The sequence below is a fragment of the Anas acuta genome, chromosome 13, assembly GCF_963932015.1.
Source record: "Anas acuta chromosome 13, bAnaAcu1.1, whole genome shotgun sequence".
Classification (NCBI taxonomy): Eukaryota; Metazoa; Chordata; class Aves; order Anseriformes; family Anatidae; genus Anas; species Anas acuta.
The window spans coordinates 6,735,076-6,753,979 of NC_088991.1; the positions used below are offsets into that span (position 1 = coordinate 6,735,076).

The 18,904-nt window shown below is 54.1% G+C and overlaps 1 protein-coding gene across 2 annotated transcripts in view; it reads left to right on the top strand.

The window, feature by feature from the left end:
* Window positions 1-18,904, top strand: part of MID2 (midline 2) — a 57,621-nt gene that overhangs the window by 26,679 nt on the left and 12,038 nt on the right. For both annotated transcript variants that reach the window (XM_068697405.1, XM_068697406.1), the window contains exons 3-4: window positions 13,615-13,710; window positions 16,147-16,254. In XM_068697405.1, coding sequence (XP_068553506.1) covers window positions 13,615-13,710; window positions 16,147-16,254 — 204 coding nt within the window. The remainder of the gene's footprint in view (window positions 1-13,614; window positions 13,711-16,146; window positions 16,255-18,904) is intronic.

Sequence of the window (18,904 nt, forward strand, 5' to 3'; positions counted from 1 at the left end):
GTGAAGCACTCAGCGTTTTGCAGCGGGCCTCGTGACTGACTCGGGCTCTGACTCACGGGCTCCAAAACCCAGGCTTGGCAGCCGGCGCGTCCGCACGCTGTCTGTCTGTCTGTCCGGCCGCAGGACAGGGAGGCAGCTTTCTGCGTGCCCCTCCCAGAGGTGTTTGTCCCTTCCCGGAGGAGCACGGGGGGCTTCAGGCCAGGAGGAAGGAAGCTGCTGGTGCAAGGGGGGCTTTGGCGCTGCGCCGCCCCCAGCCGTGTGCCGGCTGGGTGTTGGTTTTGCAAAGGAAACGTTTTCCTGATAGCAGCTATCTGCAGCTTGCTAGAGATAAAGAAAAATGTTATCTGCGGGGAAAAACCTGCAGAAACGCCTGCTGGAGGGAGAGCAGCGTGCCTGGCTTGCAGCTAAGGCAGGCGGAGTTTGCAGAGCGCGGTGACGCTGCCCTCGGCAGAGCGCAGCACTCTCCCCGTCGAGCTGTAAGCTGCATTCCGCCAAGCACAGCTACGTGTCAGCTCAGCAAAAACAAAGGAAGGTGCTATCACTCGCTACGAGCTCATTTCCACCCAGGCCTGGCTTTCTTTGAAATGATAGGAGCCAGGCAGCGCTGGAAAAACATCGCTCTTGACGCCACCGCTCACCGGGCAGTAAAAAAGTTCACTGTGGAGCTGGCACGTCCTGCAGCCTGAGCGGGATTTGCCCCGGGCTCCACGATGCCCTGAAACCCAGCTACAACATCTCAAATGGAAATCTTGGGAACGATGTGATAGGCAACGGGGGGCTCCCTCTCCAGGCAGGGTGCCTGGTGCGCCACGCTCCATCCCCACGTTTCGGGATAGCTGCGGTATTTTGACGGCTGCAGCCCCGGGAATCTCGGGGCTGCCTGGAAATTTCAGCTAGCTTTTAGGCACGCGGTTTGGGGACCTCCAAAAGCTCGAAAGGCAGGAAGCTGATAAGAAAACTGCCGGGTTTCTGTAAACCTCGTGGTTTGGGGGATACTCGCCTGATGTTTATGAAGCACAGGGGCTGGTGGCGAAGCAGATGCGGGGTCCGTCACCCCATTGGGGCGCAGCAGAGCCTGCGAAAGGCTTTTGCTCGCCGGGATGAATGCAGCCCAGCAGCAGGCCCAAGCCCAGGCATTTGGTCTGTGTTTATTCCAGATTCTCACCTGCTACTCAATTAATTCTTTGCTGTGTTGCACAGCTTCAGCAGCTTTATTTGAAGTGTCGCACAGCATGCGGGAGGCGTTTGCCTCTTGTACAAAAGCATTTGCCTTTTCAGCGTGCATCCCACCCGCAGCAGCCTGTGCTGCTGGGCAAGATGCTTTTTGGTTTGGATTGCTGTTGTTGTCTTTTTCTGTTCCTGTGTTTTAGCAAAAAGATTTGAGCGTATCAGAGGAGAGGGCTGGAGGAAGACAGAGGTTATCACAGCCTGGCAAAGAAAGGGCTGTGAAACTTGAATGTCCTGGGGAAATAACTGGGAATTTGGGGCTTTCTCCCACTTTGGAGAGGTATAGTGTATTTTTCGTTTTCATGATATCAGAAATGTCTGGGCCATTTTTATTTATTTACTTATTTATTTATTTTTTATGAAGAAGGCAACGAGGACTGGTGGGAGCTTGGCACTTGGCTGGGTGAAGCCCGAGCCAAGCGCAAAGCAGCTGAAGTGGGTTTTGGCACGCACAGCTCCCCTTGCGCTGGCTCCTCAGCTCCGCTGGTCCCTCCCCTCCACAGCTTCCAGATGTTGTAACTTTCCGAAAGGCCTTTCTTTGCTTTTTGGCTTTACCCAGGCTGCCTAAACACGCTGCCTTGGGACGCTGCAGGGCATCTGCCAGTGCCATGTCCCCGTCCGAGGCTGGGCTCTTTGCCTGGGGCAGGAAAACCTGTTCAGACCTCTGCTCCCGTGCCCGTTGCTGCAAGATTTCGGCACTTGTGCAACCGAGCCCTGCTGGATCAGCAGCCTGTGCACAAGCTCCGTGCATCCCCAGCAAAGCCTGCACCCGCATCCCATGCATTGCAGGGGGAAAAGGGGGGTCCCCAGCAGCACGTAGCCTGCTGCTGGTAGCTTTGTGGGGGGGTTAGGCATTTTGCTGGCTTTTCCAGCAGGAAAATAGCAGTGAAGGGAAAAGGCAGAGGGAAGGCACAGGGCTTTCTGCTGCTCCGGTCTGCACAAGGAGTTAAAGAAGTCGGTGAGTTTACCCCGAGGCTGAGTTTGTGCTGGTGCGCGTCTATCTCAACATCTCCCTCTCCGGTTGTAACAGTCTCGCTGCGGCTTAGCATAAGCAACAGATCAGCCAAAATAAGCCCCATCCCGAGCAGCCGGTTGGCGCGGTGCGTCTGCTTCCAAGAGAAACCTGAAGGTTTGCCTCCTCCTTCACGCTTTGGCGGCGCTCGCGGATTGCCCTGCCAGCACAGCTTTGGGGATGACGTGGATGTGAGCGGGATAAAAGCTGGCGCTCGGCTTTCCCATGGCCCTGGCCTCTCCCCCAGCAGCCAGGTGCTGGGACAGGGGTGCTGGAGCATCCCCAAAAGCTGCGCAGCTGAACCGCTCCTTCCGGAGCTGGAGAGGGAGAAAATCCAGGGTGAATTCCCCATAAAACGTGGAACGGCCCCACTGAACGTGGCCATCACAAACGTGCCCCCGGAGGCTTTCGCATGCTGGGGATGTGGAAAGGTTTCTCTGGGCAGCACAGGAACAGGAATTTGGGTTCAAGTTACCCCTCCATCGTTGCAGCAGTGCTCCTCGTGCCCTGCAGTGCCCTGGGTGGGATGGAGCTGGCCCTCGTGACTACCGAAGCAGCCTAGCAGAAGGAGCCAAGCGCAGACAAATGGTCAAGTCTCCCCAGGGGCGCACTGCGGTTAATCCTTCCCATTTGTCGCCCCTGCACAGTGGGTTTCTAAAGCAGCCCCAGGGGCTTTGCAAACCAAATTTTGCAGCAAACAAAATGTTGGTGCAGCGGAGCAGGGTTCAGTGCAGGGCTGAAACAGCAGAAAAACCCTGCTTAGAGAGCTGGAGCAGTGAACGTGCTTCCCTGTAACCGCTTCCAACACGTCTCGCTATTTGTCTCCAGGTTATTAAAAGGGAAAGCAGTTGGCTCCATTTCCTTCCAACAAACCGTTCAGCGGAGCGATTTAAATCTAAAGCAAACACAACGGCGAGGGCTGAGCAGGGACAGAGCCTCCAAGAACATCCCGGCCTCCCCCAGGGTCTTGGAGCACGCTCGTGATCGGGGGGTGCTTGGCATCGCTGGGTGCAGCCTGGGGTGGGGCTGGGGGGGGCTCCTGCCCTGCTGGACGTTATGGTGAGAGGGGAGGATGGTGCACGGGCAGGATGGTGCACAAGGAGGACACGCAGTGTGTGGGTTTGAGGGGTGCCCAGGGGGAGGGATGAAGGAAGCCCCCAGAATTTTATTTTTTTTATGGCCCTGGTGCCCGAGTGCTGACAAACAGTGGCAAGGCTTGGGGATGCCTTTCAAAGATTGATACTGATGTTTTGTGACAATTAATCTTGCTATTTATATCAGTATAATTAGCTATGTTATTAATATTATCAAGGCGCCACAGTGCTAATTATATGTCTGCTTAACATGTGCTATCAGTGCTGTTTAAAACCCGATGTAATTCTGTTTGACATTATCCCCACCATTAGCGTTATTTGTTGTGTGCTGCGGAAGATAATTTGATGCCTCTAATCGCTGCGATACCAATTATGGAAGCTGTCCCCACTTGCCAGAGCTTTTGAGAACGATGCCACCAAGCGGTGCAGCTGTCCTAGGGAGGTGGGGTGCCCTGTCCATCGGGGGCTTCTTTGGAAGGACAGGGACTCTTGGAAAATCTCTGCCCCCCAAAAAATAATGTAAGTAGGTCTTTGCTCTGGGCTCTGTAGGAGCTTCCCTGGGCTTTTGTTTCCCTTTTTTTCCCCCATCAGGAGCTGAAATATTTCACATTTGAGGCAAAATTTCTGTGGGGAACCCAACTTTAAGGAAACTTCTCCATCTTTTACCCTGAAGTCCTGTCTGCCAGCTCTGCAGGGGTTCTCCTCCTCTCCCACCAAGCTCAGGAGATGGTGGCATTTGATGGTCCATCCTCCAAGTGCTGTTTGTTTTCTTAGGGGCCAGGCAGCTGCCCTTGCCTTCTCCTTGCCCCGTGTGTGTCTCCTGTGGCTGCAAAGAGGAACCAAGAGCTCCTCTGGGGAAGCCTTGTGTCTTTTCTCCCCTTCAGCTGGCCTTTGCCATGGCCTCGTGCCGGGTCCCACAGCATCTTCCTGCAGGACCCTGGCATCCTCCAGCTCCTGGCAGAGGTTGGAAACTGGGCTAAACCTGTAAATTCGGGGGCAGAAAGGGAGCCACGTACGGTGGGTGGAGGAAACAGCTCGTCAGCGCGCGCAGGAGTTAGCGCAACGGGGAATTCAAAGCCAGCTGCTGGAGCGTTTGATCGTCTCGTTTGATCCTCGGAGCTGGGAGCTGGGTTTTTTGGGGGCACGCTGGGAGAGGGAAGGCACCGATTAGCAGGCTCTGTTTCATTATTCATTTGCAGCCGTCTCGGTGCCCCCTGCTCCAGCGTGAGGTGCCGAAGGAGGGAGCAGGCAGGGGGGTGGACTGGTATGGGAAAGGGGGGACGGAGCAACTTGGGTTATCGCGCTATGAAGCGGCGATGAGGGTGTCTGCACAGCCCCGCTGCGAGCAGCCACGTCTCCATCTCATGGAACAAACGAGCCTGAGGACGAGCCGTTTGGAGACAAGTTTTATCGCCAATTAATATTTCAGGTTAAAAGCGTGTTCCGCAGTATTTTCGCTTGGTGAAGCTAAACTGTGGGACGTGGCCATAACACAAGTCAAGCTCCCCCTGAATTGATTTCTTCCCCACCATTTGTCATCGACCTCTGGTGCTGTATCTTTCTGATCTCGGCAGAATTCAATACATTTTCTGCAATAATTTGAAATGCGGGAGCTTTAGCTTCACTTTCAAGGTAATTTTGTATTTGTAATTCAAAACCTATCTGCCCGTTGTTTAGGCGTGAATTCTACTCCTAATTCATTTTCTGCATTTCATATTCCGTTTTTGAAAAGCTGAATCTCAACGTTGCTATGCAGACCAGGCAGCTAGGAGAAAAGGATCTGAGAGGTACCTTCCTTGAATTTTTTCATTACTTTTTGCTGGAATTTCATCTCTTCGTTTCTACAACAGAAGGTTGATTCTTCATTAAGTGCAAATACAGATTTGAATAAATCTTCTGCCAAATTGCAAATTTACTTTTTGCGGGCTCGGATTTAGTGTTTCATCTCTTTAAACGGTATCATTAATTCGGAAAATTAAAAGATTTCAAACAATTTCCAAACCCAAGCCATGCACTGAGCCTTGCGAATGGCCCACAGGGTGATTTTGTAGCTTCCTAGGGTGCATCATCCGTCACCTCAGCTGTCAGACCGTCCTCAAAATGCAGGCAAGAGCCAATATAGTCTGCTAGGATTTTATGTACTTAGTACAACTTCTACCGAGGAAGGAATCGCAGGCGCCGTGCTATTAATCATTCAATCGTGCAAATGAAATAGGTATGCTAATATATTCCTCTATAACTGCATTCTCCAATTTCAAGAGGGTAAACGCAAGCCAGCATTTGACTAATGAAGCTCTCTTGGTTGGGAATCACACTGGGATCTTCAGGAGGTGGGGGGTGAAGGGTGTCTTTAATCAGAGCAGCTCAGGAAATTACCAGCGGAGCAGCTGGCCCTTTTGGAAGAACCCAAATGGTTAATGGAAACCAAAAGGCTTCAGCCTCTGCCAGGAGAACCTGGCCCAGGGGATTCCTAACTCACATCGGGAGCTCCTCGGTCTTCTGTTACAATTCCCACGCCCTCCATCATGGTTGTGCTTTCCATCACGGTTATGTTTTGGGTTTCCATTTGGTTCGGTACAAGTTGGAGCTTCCCAGGAGCAGCCAGGTGCTCAGCCTGGGCCTTTTGTGCCGGCCTGCCCATGTCCCCTGCCCTCTGAAGCCATTGGGACCCCCCCTCACTTACTCTGTCCCTTTGTAGGCCTCCTGTGGCTCCTCCTTAGATTTTCACCACCCCTTGTTCTTCCTCATGGTCCAAGTTCATTTTAGTGTTTCATGTTCAAAGATATTTATGGTCTTATATTTTTATTTTTATTTTTATTTTTATTTTTATTTTTATTTTTATTTTTATTTTTATTCTTTTGCTTAAGAGACCTTAACAACAACAATTATTGTTGATTCCCTTTTACTTAGCTTGTCCTCTTCTGTCTTTAATAACCGAGCTCGAACGTTACCAGTGGTGTTCAGTGCCCTGCTGTTCTGAATGTTCCCTGTGTGCCTCGGATCACTGTTTGTCACATTTTTTTTCCTGGAAACCCCATCAGTGCATGAGATCCTCACGTACCCTTGGGAATATTCTTAAGGGCTCTTCATAGCCATACCATTATCTGCAGCAGCAGTAGTTAGTATAATTGCACTATTGTTAGTGAACCCACGAGGACTTACATTCGCTGGAGCTCGTTTCCACCCACCTGCCCTTACTTTTCGAGCAGGGCAACTTTTATGTCACCCTTTGTCTTTGCCTACCATGCATTTATCCACCTCCTTCACAGGATGCATCTTCCATTCCACCAGTCATTTCTTCCACGAGGTTATGCGTATTTATGGGAAGGTTGTTAACCCGCGTTATGGCTGTGATTTGTTGTCCTTTGGCATTTCTGCTTTCCAAGGGTTGTGTGTAACTTCTGTCTCGTCTTGACCTGGGTATCAGGGGTGTTTCTCCCTCTGGCTCACGGGATGCTGCTGGTGTAGCTCTTTGGGGACAGGACCGTGTAAGCCTTGCACCCCACCGAGGTCTTCTCCAGTTATTTTCTCGGAAATAACTCTGCAAATGTCAGGTGCTGGGGCTGTGCCTCTCTAATCAGCTGGCACAGGGCATTTTGACTCAGGCCATCAGTGTCAGCAGCACAAGCAACCTTCTGGACAGATAAGGACGCGCTTTGAAACTGCCTTGATTTTTCCCAATTTTGGATCAGTTGGGGTGGGTTTGCTCTCCCCAGATGGGAGTTGCGTGCGCTGGAGATGTTGTACCCAAGGCAATCCATTGGATGTCTTTCCTCACTGGTGGAGAGGGGTGCTTCTGAAGCATAGTTTGCTTGGCCCCTTTGTGATGTCTCGGGATGTCATTGGGAGATTTGTCTTTTGTTAACACCTTCTGCTTCTCACCGTTAGGAGTTTGGGAAGCCCAAGCACAGAGGGCTTTCATTGCCAAGCCTACTTGCGATTCCTGACACCACGACCCAACGGGATGATAAACAATGCTAACCCCAGTGAAAACCCACAAGCAGCTTCCAAAGGTTTCCAAATCCCCTGTGCTCACCCAGGTCTGATGACACCTCCCCGAGATGTGCATAGTCTTGGCCAGAGGCTCTCAGGCTGCTCCTGAGGATGCGCAGCGGAGACGAGGTGCCCAGTGGGAACCAGTCCTGCAGCCGCATCCTGCCTGTTGATCTGGCAAGATGCTGAGGTATAGGGTCATTCGGATGCATCGGAGAGGCAGAGACACAAAAAGGCACCTAGAATTATGGCCGAAGGAGCTGGGAGATCCACGTGAGGGCTCGGAGATGGGGGAGGTTGCTCCCCCCTGGGCCCCGTGTCTGCTGGTTGTGCTTAGCACAGAGCATCAGGGAACAGCCCCCTGCACCTCCTGCTACTGGGTTTGAAGAAAGCGAGGTGGAATTGCTCATTAGAGGAACATTTCTGGGAAAAAAAGGCATTGCTTGGAGCAGTGGAAATCTTTTCCTTCCGCTCTTTTTAAAGGAGTAAATAAAAGTAGTAGAAGGTAAACAAATAAGCTCAGGTCTCACCATAGCTTGGGAATTTTTACATCAAATGTAGCAAATTTAATAAGATGTCTGAAAACCACATCCTTTTAGGTTGAAAAGCACACAGCCTGAACAGGGGAGTGAAATCTTTTGGAGTATTTAAGTAGGACAGCTCAAACAGCCAGATAATGGTTAGATGGCTTCAGGAATAAAAACCGACTTGTCACAGTCGGGATGAATTTAATAAAATATTTAAACAATTTTCAACAGTGCTGCAGTGGTACAGAAAACCACGATAATATCCAAGAGCAGAAGAATGGCTTTGAAAAGATTAAAGGATGTAAACACTGAAGGACCCAAATAAGCCATGTGCATTTCTGCAGTGTTGTTGGAGAAGCGTTCGTCAGGTGAGCCTGGTAGTGCCTCGTTAGTCCCCTTGTTTTTGGCTGGTTTGGGCTGTTTTTGGCTGGAAGGTGAGGGAAGCAGGGTATTAGGATGAAGGTCAAGGTTGTGGTCCAACCTTGAACCCAGCCTTGCTGAGGGCCTCACTGAGGATGAGGGGAAAGCCCTTGGAGATGCCTCGTCCTCCAGGCTCATCTCTGCGGTTGTTTTTTGGGGAGGGAAGCTGCAGGAATGGGGGGGCTGCGAGGCTGCTGTGGGTGCTAGGACCGCTCTGGCTGCCCTGGGGTTGAAAGTCTCACTGTGTTTTGGCTACACGAGTGGGTTTCCAGCCAGAGCCAGCCCCATACAGATGCCGCAGAGATGCTCCTCCTGATGTGCTCAGAGGGACCTGGGTGACCAACAAGTGTTACCATCTCCTGCTGGAGACCGTTTCTTCACACCACTTGATCCCAGGCAGCTTGAGGAGGTCTGGCCACCCCGTAACAGAGAGGAAAATCAGCAGGCTCCTTCTTGGCCTTTTGCTCATTTTACTCAGGAAAACAGGTCCACGCAGCTCGCCAGGGGACAGCTCGTTCTTTGGGCCCCGTGCTTGTGGGGACGAGCTCCAGCAGCCAGAGGTTATCCATCCCCGCCGGTCCGACGCAGCCGTTCCTCATCTCTCCAAGAGGATGACTCGAGCCAAGGGCTTGCAGGTGTGAGGGCTCTTACAGGATCTTTGCCTGCAGGCATGATTTCGGAAGCAGAGTCCCTGTTTCTGTTAAGTACCGCAGGGACAGAGAGAGCAAACAGGGGAAATGTAAGTCCTAGAGACGCACGCTAAGCAGCCAGACAGCAAAACCTGCCAAGAGGATGCTTCAGACCGAGTCTGCAACTAATCAGCAGTTTTGGAGGAATGACAACATGAAACTATTTCGTGAGATATTTTTTTCTGCCCCTTGGAACCGTACAGACAGCTTTGATTTACAGAACTAGCAAGCTCTCCCCTACCCTGCTCCTCAGGTTGCCTTTCTGCAGGAGCAGAACCATTTTGGCATGTTCTGGGGCTCAAGGAGTGAAAGGGAGAGCTTTGGGGAGGAGGCCAGCATGGCCCCTGCTTCGCACCCAAGTGGTGAGCTTTGGTTTGTGGAAAGCTGGCAGGGAGGCAGAGCTGACCTGGTCCCCAGCACACGACAAAGCCTCTGCAGGTCAGGGGACACATCCAGGAGGTGCTCCAGGATCTGCGAACCCTTGCGGCTCAACATCCCGGGACATCTCATCCCTCAGGTCCCTTTTCCAGAAGCTGCCATCTGGGGCAAGCGCTGGCTGCTGCTGCCAGTCCCCAGTGGGTTTGCCAGAAGGATGAGATGTGCTTTCAGAGGCACGCTGCGTTTCCAGAAAGCATCATGGAAAAAAACCATCGGGCGTTCTCAAATCCCTTGGAAGACAGGAGGCTTCCCGGCGGCGGTGTAGGGCAGAGGCTACAGCACAAGGCTCTCACTGGCAAGGTCCGGGGCTGCCGTGCTGCTGGGCAGGCTTCAGAAGTGCAAATGAAGCCGCTTGCGCAGCGCTGGCAGCCTGAGGAACCTGGGCTTGCGAGAATACGAGGCATCCTTTCATTTCAAGTGCCTCCCTGCGCCGGCTGCGGGGTTTTCAGGCTGCCCCAGCCACGTCTGTGTGAATCGAACGCGATCGCTCTGATTCTCCTTGCGAGCGCTGGCTGCGCGGTTTCCATTCCCCCTCCTGACCTGCCAAAAACCAGAGCTCATGTGAAGCCGCGGGAGGAGAGGAATTTCCTGAGCAGGGTAAACAAGCCCATTCTCATTACCACGTCTCCGCCGCTGCGGAGTCCTCTCCGCTCGTTATTAAGGAGAGGACTAATCACTGCTGTGTCCCGAGCGGCCTTGGCTGGTGGCAGGGCAGTGGGGAGGGAGAGGTGCCTGGAGAGGAGCCTAGCAGGAGATGGGGTCGGGCAGGAGCACTCCGGGGCTGCCTGGCACTGTGCGTCCCATGGCACGGTGCGCGCAGCTGCGGTGCCACAGGGACCTGGGGTGCGCACCCTGGGGAGGTGGCCACGGGGCCACCAGCACGGCCAGCAAGGCAGGAGAAGGGCCAGCACCGTGTAATCGGGTGAGTTAGAGCAGTGCTGGTGAGCTCAGGCTGAAAGGAGATGCTTGAAAAGCACCGAGCCTCCAATCCGATATCTGCTAATTAGGCAACAACATACAGCTGCATTTTTTTTTTTTTTTTGCATTCAGTTAGCCCTGTTTACTTGAGCTTTTTTTTTCCTTGTCTTTTTCTCTCCTAAATATCAATTCCCAAGCAGGCGTTGAATGAGGATATGCTAATGCAGGCGGCTTTGAAAGCCTCCGTGGAGGACACGTGTTTGGGATCTGTCCTCCCCTGGCTCTTCCCTCCCTGCTCAGCCCGGCAAAGCTTCACCTCTGCGCTCCGGGCTGAGACTTTCCTCTGCTTTATCTCCTTGCAAAGTGGGAGCGAGGCCGCTGCAATGCTGGATTTGCAGCAGCGAGAGCAGGGCCCAGCCCCAGGTCTTGCTCTGGCATGCGTGGGGTGACGGGGGTGGGCTGAGGACACCCGGCTGGGGACAGGGGACCCGGCTTGATGGGACACTCGAGCCTTCTCCAGCCTCTCTTCAGCACAATTAGAAATGCCGACAGAACAAATTGCTTCATTTTCTAGGTCAGCACTGCTGTTTAAGGTGATAGCAGGCACTGAAAGCTGGCGTTTTATTGCAGCTTTTACTGAGGACGTTTTGCTGCAAAGCGACTTAAAATGCATTAGTGTCACAGCGCGGGAGCTGCGCCGGAGCCGCTCGGCAGGCTCAGTCATGTCTTTCTGTCACTTGTCCTTTTGTCTGCTGAAATTCTCTTAGCGTAGAAAGGCAGCTGGCTGGCTTATCATATTTTCCCCCAATTTTTTTATTTTTTTTTTCCTGGGAGCTGGTTACAAGCATTGCATCAAAGAGCTGTGTTGCTACCAGCACTGGAGTCAGCCAGGAGCAGGCAGCCCTGGCTCAGTGCTACCACGGGGAGGGAGATGGGGCAGGAGCATCCGTCCCCATGCCCTGGACGTGTCACAGCCCCAAAGCCGTGCCAGCTCCTGGAGGAAGCGTTTCCCATCTGCTCTGGCTTCTGTGGATGCGTGCACTGCTGCACACCCATGTGTTTCGTGTTTGTGGTGCCTGGAGGCAGGGTGCAGGGACGTCCATCCTCCATCGAAAACAATTATAAATGAACAAGGGCAACAACAGCAACCTCCAAATAAATCACTGAGTAAACACTCTCCAGTTTTGGCGGCTTTTGCATGAGGATAAATTTGGAAACCCGGCCCTGCAACAAGGCAGGTCCAAGTGACGTCCTCCCAAGCCTTGTTGCCGAGCTCGTTTGGGGGTGAGCCCCCTCCCACTGCCTGTGTTAATTGGGCTGGCTGCAAGCGCTCTGCAGTCTGCGCCCCCAGTAGGAGCCCCCATACTTTGCACTCCACAGCCTTCATCCAGCCCCTCCTTTCCCTCGCCCAGAGCTTTGCACCAGCAGAGCAGAGCTTCGTGCTCTCTCGGTGCTGCAGGACGAGGTTTGCTTCTCGCCATGCTTGCGGCCAGCAGGGGCTGGGAAACGCAACCCGGTGCCAATCCAAGTGGCGCAAGGACGTGGTGGTGTTCCCCTTTTATCTCCTTTTCTCGCTTCTCCCCATTGTAGGGAAATCAAATATTCTGCATTTCAGGCCAGAAGGTGGATGTTTGAGGAAATTGTGAGTGTTCTATAAGGCGATTTAACAAAACCCCTATCGTTGCTGGAATTTATATGCACCTGCGAAATAACCAGCTGGTACAATCAAAGCTCCTTGCACGTTTTCCTTCTTTTCAGCGCAGTGAACAGAAGGAAATGGTCTCATCTCTGTGTTCAGGTGCTGCAGGAGGGCTTGCAGCAGCAGCAGGAGCCAGATGTGCCTCTTGAAGGAAGCCCTGCAAAGGCAGGGAGCAGCAAGAGGGGTGCTTGGATGCTCCCCATTCACACCATCACTAACACCACTCAAACACTGCTTGCAGCATCCCTGCACCACTTAATGAACAGATCAGCGCTGTATGTTCGTGTACGGGGGAGGAGGGACACTGTCCCTGGCAAACTTGGGATGCTGCAAATGCGTTTTGGGCTCATGTGCTTCAAAGCGCGCTCCTCCAGCTCGTTTCTGCCTCCCCCTCTTGCCCTGCGCCAGCAGCCCAGGAACATGAAAGCAAATCGGCCGCGATTTCAAAGCTGCGACTTCAGTGCAGCTGAGTCGGTGATGAGGAAGATAATTAGCAAGTTGAACGTTCGGCGCTTTAGTGAGATGCTGTTTAATAATATTGAGCTGTAAGGAAAGGCGGTGGCAGGAGCGGTTAGCAGCTGGCTTTTTCATTATCCATACAGCATTGTTGTGCAAAGCACTTCCAGCTTAACGAAGGCACCCAGGGCTTCGCTGCGTTTTTCCAGCCTGGTTCTGTGCTCTGCTTTACCAGCCATTGGCTAGCAATTTGCAGGCTTGCGAGCGAGCTTCGAGTATTTTAGGAGCCAGTGGTTTTCAGGAATGAATGCTTTGCCTGTGCTTTATGACTATGATTCAAGTTCTCTTGGCTAGCTAGACCCCAAATTATCCGTGCGTGCAGATGTTTATGGGTCTGCTGGAGCCTTGATGAAAGCCTTGGGCCGCGCTTTCTAGCCGAGTATGAATAAAACACCGCGGGGATCCTCTCTCGGCCCTGGAGTTTAAAATATTAATAGGCTATCAGTTTCACGACAAGCGGTGCAACAGGTAGCGAGCGCTTTGCTCTGAAACATTTTCTCTTAGCGAAACCACGGATTTTAATGGCGATGCAGTGTCGCTTAAATTATTGATACCCAAAAAATGCCCGTCCACTGTGTGTCCGCAGATATCAAGCTCTGGTTTTCAGCGCTCTGCTGGCTCGTGTTCTCCTCCCCGGAGGCAGCACAGCCCCAGGGGCACAGCCAGAAGCAGCCTGGCCGGGGAGCTGGGGAGGGAGACCCCAGCCTGCTCCCAGCCCTTCGTCTCCAGCACCAACAGAGGATGCTGAGGGGAGAGCAGGGATGGAGAATAGCAGCTATTCATTCCCAGCAGGCAGACTTCCTGGCTGGAAATCGCAGCAGAATAGCTCTTTATACCCTCACAAAAAGGCAGGACGTGCTGGCAAGGGGTGGCCAAACTCTGTCGGGTCTGGGCAGCGCTTGGCAGCAAGACCTTGGCCCAAAGTTGTCCAAGTTTTTGCTCCCTCGGGCAGCACGTTGGGTGACAAACGGTCTGGTTTGGTGGTTGCAGTCCTCTGGCTTTGTTCATCTTACGTTGTGTTGTTTTTTTGTTTGTTTTTTTTTTTCTTTCTCTCTCTCCTCCTGGTTGTCTGGCCTCGCAGCAAACCCTGGAGACGAATCTCACCAACTTGGTGAAACGCAACAGCGAACTGGAAAACCAGATGGCCAAGCTGATACAGATCTGCCAGCAAGTGGAGGTTGGTGAGAGGGGCCGGGGGAGAGGGCAGGAATGGGGAGGGGGCCCCGGGGAGCTCCCGGTTCGGCTGACGGGGTGCACGGGACTGCTCCCATCTCCGTTCCCAAGCAGCCCACTCGCCTGCCCCTCTCTGCTGTCTCATCGAGCCTCAGCCTTGTCTGCAGCAGCCAGCCTTCCTCCCTGCATTCCTCCTCCCAAACACACACAGGTTGCCTCCCTGCTTCCTTCCTGCTGTCTTCCTTTGTGCTGGCGGTGTGCAATCAGGCACCATCCTGTGTTTGCATTTCCCAGGGAAGCGCTTTTGGCCCGGCGCTGCCCTTGGCCACGGCTGCGATGCGCTCCCGTGAGCGGCACTCAAGGGGAAGAAGGCAGCTCACACCTTGCTGTTGTTTCCAAGTGCGCGTAGCCGTTCATAGCAAATTAATTTGCAGCTTTGTTTGCTGAAGTGATACACGGAGAGCGGCTGCTGCAATTAGTTTCTTCTTAACAGGCTATTGATTTTTCGGTGCTAAATTGAGCGGCGGTTCCTTGAACCAGAACCTTGCCGGGAGGAAAAGACACTGGGCTGCTGCGGGGATCCCTGACGTGGCTTCAGGGGAGCTTTGCCAGGGCTTGAGCAAACACGATGGTTATTTATAGAATCCCAGAATCTTTAAGGTTGGAAAAAGCCCTCCAAGATCATCTGGGCCAATCACCCCCCTACCACCATCACCCACTGAACCCTGTCCCCAAGCACCACGTCCGACCTTTCCTTGAACACCCCCAGGGACGGTGACCCCGCCACCTCCCTGGGCAACCCGTCCCAATCCCTGACTGCTCTTTTTGAGCAGAAACATCTCCTCATTTCCAACCTGAACCTCCCCAGCACAACTTGAGGCCATTCCCTCCAGTCCCATCACCGGTTATCTGCGAGAAGTTAGATCCAGATCCAAGTTACCTGCAAGCAGGTAGACCCCCTCCACTCAATTTGCAGCTTCTCCTGCATGATCCTGGAGCTGCCTCATCACCCAAGCAGCTGGCAGGGACAAAAGGGTGCAGAGATTAGGGCATGGGGAGATGCGCAGATGCGCGGATGCAGGGATGCTGCATGCACCAAGTGGGATAATTTCCCCGTAGCACAGCATGCAGGAGAAAAGGCATCTATCTACACAGGGAGCTGCATTTTGTCCCTTACCACCTACCCCTCAGAGGCTGGGGCTCTGCCTTTCCTGCAGTCAGCAGCAGAGTTTTGTTCTGGGAGTGCCAGCAGCGCCGCAAGCGCCGGCAATGGCCACGGATCAGCTCAGTGCATGGGTAGGAAGGAGCTGGGACAGGCTGCGAGTTTCAGGGCATTTGCATCTTCGAGAGACTTGTGTCTGAATCCGTCCACAGCGTCCAAATGGACAGGCCTCTGATGTTAAAAGCAGCTTGGCATTTCGTGCAGATTCTGGAAGTTTCAGACCTCCCGGCTGTCGTTTTTCCACACTGTTTAGGAGTTTTCAGCTTTGTCAGTCGTTCTGCCTAAAATAACAGTCCAAATACATTTCTCAGCCTCACTAAATATGCGGTCCTGGCCTTCAGAGGCAGCTTTAGAGGGAGAGCACGCCAAAGTGTGAAGCAGAAAATATCTTTGCCCTTCCGCGCTTGCCGCAGGCAGGGGGCTGCGTCGGAGCTATTTGTGGGCACCGCGGGGCTGTGCCAGGCCCCAGGCTTAGCACAAGTCCCCCGTTGGTGCTCAGGAGGCTGTGCTGCCGGGTTCTGGCTCTCCGAAGGGAGGCCAGGGCCACGCGGGGAGGACGGTGGGTCCGTGTGGGTCCGAAATCCTGGCCCTAATTTTGCGCTCCTGGGAAATCCAGGGGATGTCGGTCTCTGGCTGCACCGATGCCTTCCCCTCTGCCAGCACGGATTGCAGCAGGCTGCGAATCCTGGGCTTGATTTCCACCCCCTGCCACTACCTTGCAGCAGATTTGGAAGATTATCCGCTGTTTTTCTCAGCGGAGTTATCTTTGCAGACCATCAGCTGTCTCCCACTTTGGCGTTGCATAATCTGCTGGCCAGGTTTAAAAAAAGATCTTGTATCAAATGTGTTTAGCTCGGGGTTGGCTTCAGACTGCTCTGCTGTTTCAGATCTTTTTGAGAGTACAGAATGAGAAAAACCTATTTATGTCCTTCAGGACACTGTTTAATTCAAGTGACAGGGCTGAAATCCCCGTCTGTGGAGTGTATTCCCAATTCCCTTGTCCATCCCCCAAAAGGATGCCGGTCTTTCTCTCGCTCCCCGGTCATGGGCTGGCAGACACAGCTGCAAGACGGGGGGCTGGAGGTTGGGGGTGAGCAGAGGGGCTCGGGGGCTCGCCTCCCAATTTCTGCCCCAGCTGAGGAGGGCTGCAGAAGGGCAGGGCCGCCGGGGGTGCTGCGCCCGGGTGCAGACACGTGCGCCTCCGCTCCTCCCGCCCAGGTGAACACGGCCATGCACGAGGCCAAGCTGATGGAGGAGTGCGACGAGCTGATGGAGATCATCCGCCAGCGCAAGCAGGTCATCGCCGTCAAGATCAAGGAGACGAAGGTAAGTTGTGCCGCCCGGATCCCCGTGCCCCTCGCTGTCACCTCTCCCCAGGGCTGTCCCCGCGAGGACGAGCGTGCGCTTGGAGGAGCGTGGCCGGAGGAGGGGAGGCGCAGCTGTGAGCGCGATAAATGAGCGCAGGTGCTTGTATCAGCCCAAACGGCCTCCTCGGGGCTTTTCTTACACCGTGCTGCTAATATAATAATGTGGAATTAATACTGAAGGGCCGTCCGAGCTCTGCTCTGCGTTGTGGCCCCAGGCAAGTTTCCCTTCCTTACAGAGGCTCCCGCTCTGTGCACCCCTGCAGCACCGAGGGGTAAGCCAGGGAGCTCGTCCTGCTGGGAGCACCAGCACCCCAAATACAGGGTTTTTTTTGCAAACAACAATTTGGGAGCAGGTCACGCCATGTGCACATGTGCGAGAGCCAGCCAGCGTCACTCTGGGACACCACGGACCCCCTTCTGCAGGAGCGGAAGCTTTAAAATGTGCACTTTTATCCCAGGCACTTCAGGAAACATATTTTATGTAACGGTGCCTTCTGCTGGTCCATCTGTCTGTCTGCCTCTCACTTCCCACCCTCTCCCCCTAACGTCTTTTGACCACGCTGTCCAGTTTCAGCCGTACTTGGCAGAGAGCTGGGACTCTTGGAGCTGGTTTTTCCTGCAGATTTGGCTTCTGGGAAGCGCAGAGAGGCCCTGACTCGTGCCCCAAAGCAGCCTGTAAATTCAAACGAGCAACCTGGAGCCCACCTAGCTCCAAGCACTGCTCCTGTAGGAGAGGGACAAGGGGAGAGGGAGGACACTGGTGGCACTGTGGGGGAGTGGGTGGGTGGGGAGGATCAGGACACCCCGGGCATCCTTGGTATGTTTAAATCCCAGCTTTTGGGGAGCCCCTCAATGATGCTGCTCAGGAGCAAGGACGGGAGGGCAGTGAGCGGTGCTCAGGGAATGGGTTTGGGAGAGACACCTGTGGGATGTGGCAGCATCCACACGGTGCTGTGCACCATCCGTGGGCTCCGTGTCAGTGGTGAAGGCAAATCCACAGAGCAGCCCCTGCCAGCTTCTTAGCTGTGGTCCTCAGACGCCTGCAAGACTGCCAGCATCTCTGTTCCGAGCTGCTCAGGAGCAAGGCGAGATGCAAGACATCTGGAGAACGGTCGAGCAGAGGGGTTTTCTCCATGGCTTTCAGCAGCGTAACACCTACGAGCAGCGGTTTCCAAGCAGCCTTTCTGAGAAACCCCAGCTGCAAACACTGGAGAATTAAAAAAGACAGAAAAAAAAGCAAAAAAAAAAAGAAAAAGCAGAAAGGGGGAAGCGCTGGAGACTGCGGCTGCTTTGATGCGCACAGACAGCAGAGCAAGAAGCGCTGCGCTCCTGCTGAATTCCCATTTGGTTTCCACTTCTGGGCTGCTTTTGCTGATGGACAGCACGACATACAGTGTGGGTCGCTGCTTGGTGTGCAGATGAGCCCCTCTCTGTGCCATTTAGAGACGAAAAAGCCCTCAGCGTGCAGGGCAGGCAGAGCATTGCAGTGCTCCCCTGTTTGGCAGGGCACAGCATGTGGTCCCAGGGGGATTTGGCTGCTCCAGCCCTGGTAGCTGTGCGCTGGAGCTCCTCCACCTGCAGAAGGCAAGAAGAAACGTGCGAGGAGCAGAGCAGTGGCCTGAGGTTTGTGTCGTGTCACACGTGGGAGGGGAGGCAGCCTGCAGGAGGAGGCATCCCCGGGAGCAGGCTGGAGATGCTGGGGGTCAGGCACCACCACACAGCACCCCATGGTGAACGGGGCACTGAGGCGGTGGAGATGCATGGGCGAGGCTCATGAAGCTGTGAAAATCCTCAGGGATTAGTGCTGCAGGCTCTGCTCGCTGCTGGGATGTGGTTGGAAGGAGCTGGTAGCCAGGCACACCATCACAGCAAGGGCAGGGGCTCCCCTCGCTGTGCTTGCCGTGTCCTCTCTTGAACCGTTTCTTCCCATTTCTCTCCCTTATTCTCCCTTTGATTTTTTTTATATTTTTTCTGACGAAGCTGTTCTTAAAACGAGCCATCCATCAGCCCATTAAGCCCCAGCAGGAGCCTCCCTTCCTTGTGCAAATAGCCATTTGGAGCTGTGCCGCCTGCTGCTAGCCGAGACGAGCGCTTCTCCCCGCTTCTCCCCGCAACGTGCCGCCGGCGAGGCATGGCTCACTGGGACCTGCTGCTCCCTGCCCTCCCCACGGCCCCCGGCACACCGCTGGGGCATCAGCTCCCCCAGTCTTGGTGTGTTTGGGGCGCAGGGCTCCTGTTATTCATCCTTGGAGAGGTCACATAGAACGGAGGCAGAGCGCTCTGGGGGTACACGCGGGTCCCCTTGGCCCTGAGCGCATCCCTTCAGCCATCACAGCCTGGTGAGGCGACTGCTTAGCTGCAGCCCAACTCCTTGTGCCGTTCATTCCTGCATTTCCAGGCATGGTGCTTTCATTGTCAGGTCTTTGCCCTTGTCTGACCCCTGTGTTTCCTGCCTCCCCTCTCGCCCTGTCAGCCTCCTGCTCGCACCGCACCTTGCCCAACGGCTGTGGAGCGAGCCGTGCCAGCGTTTAGATGCTGGCTTGATTCATCTGTGCTTTATCCAACGAGGCAGCTGACTCCTCCGCTCGCTGCAGGGCTCCCCCATCCCG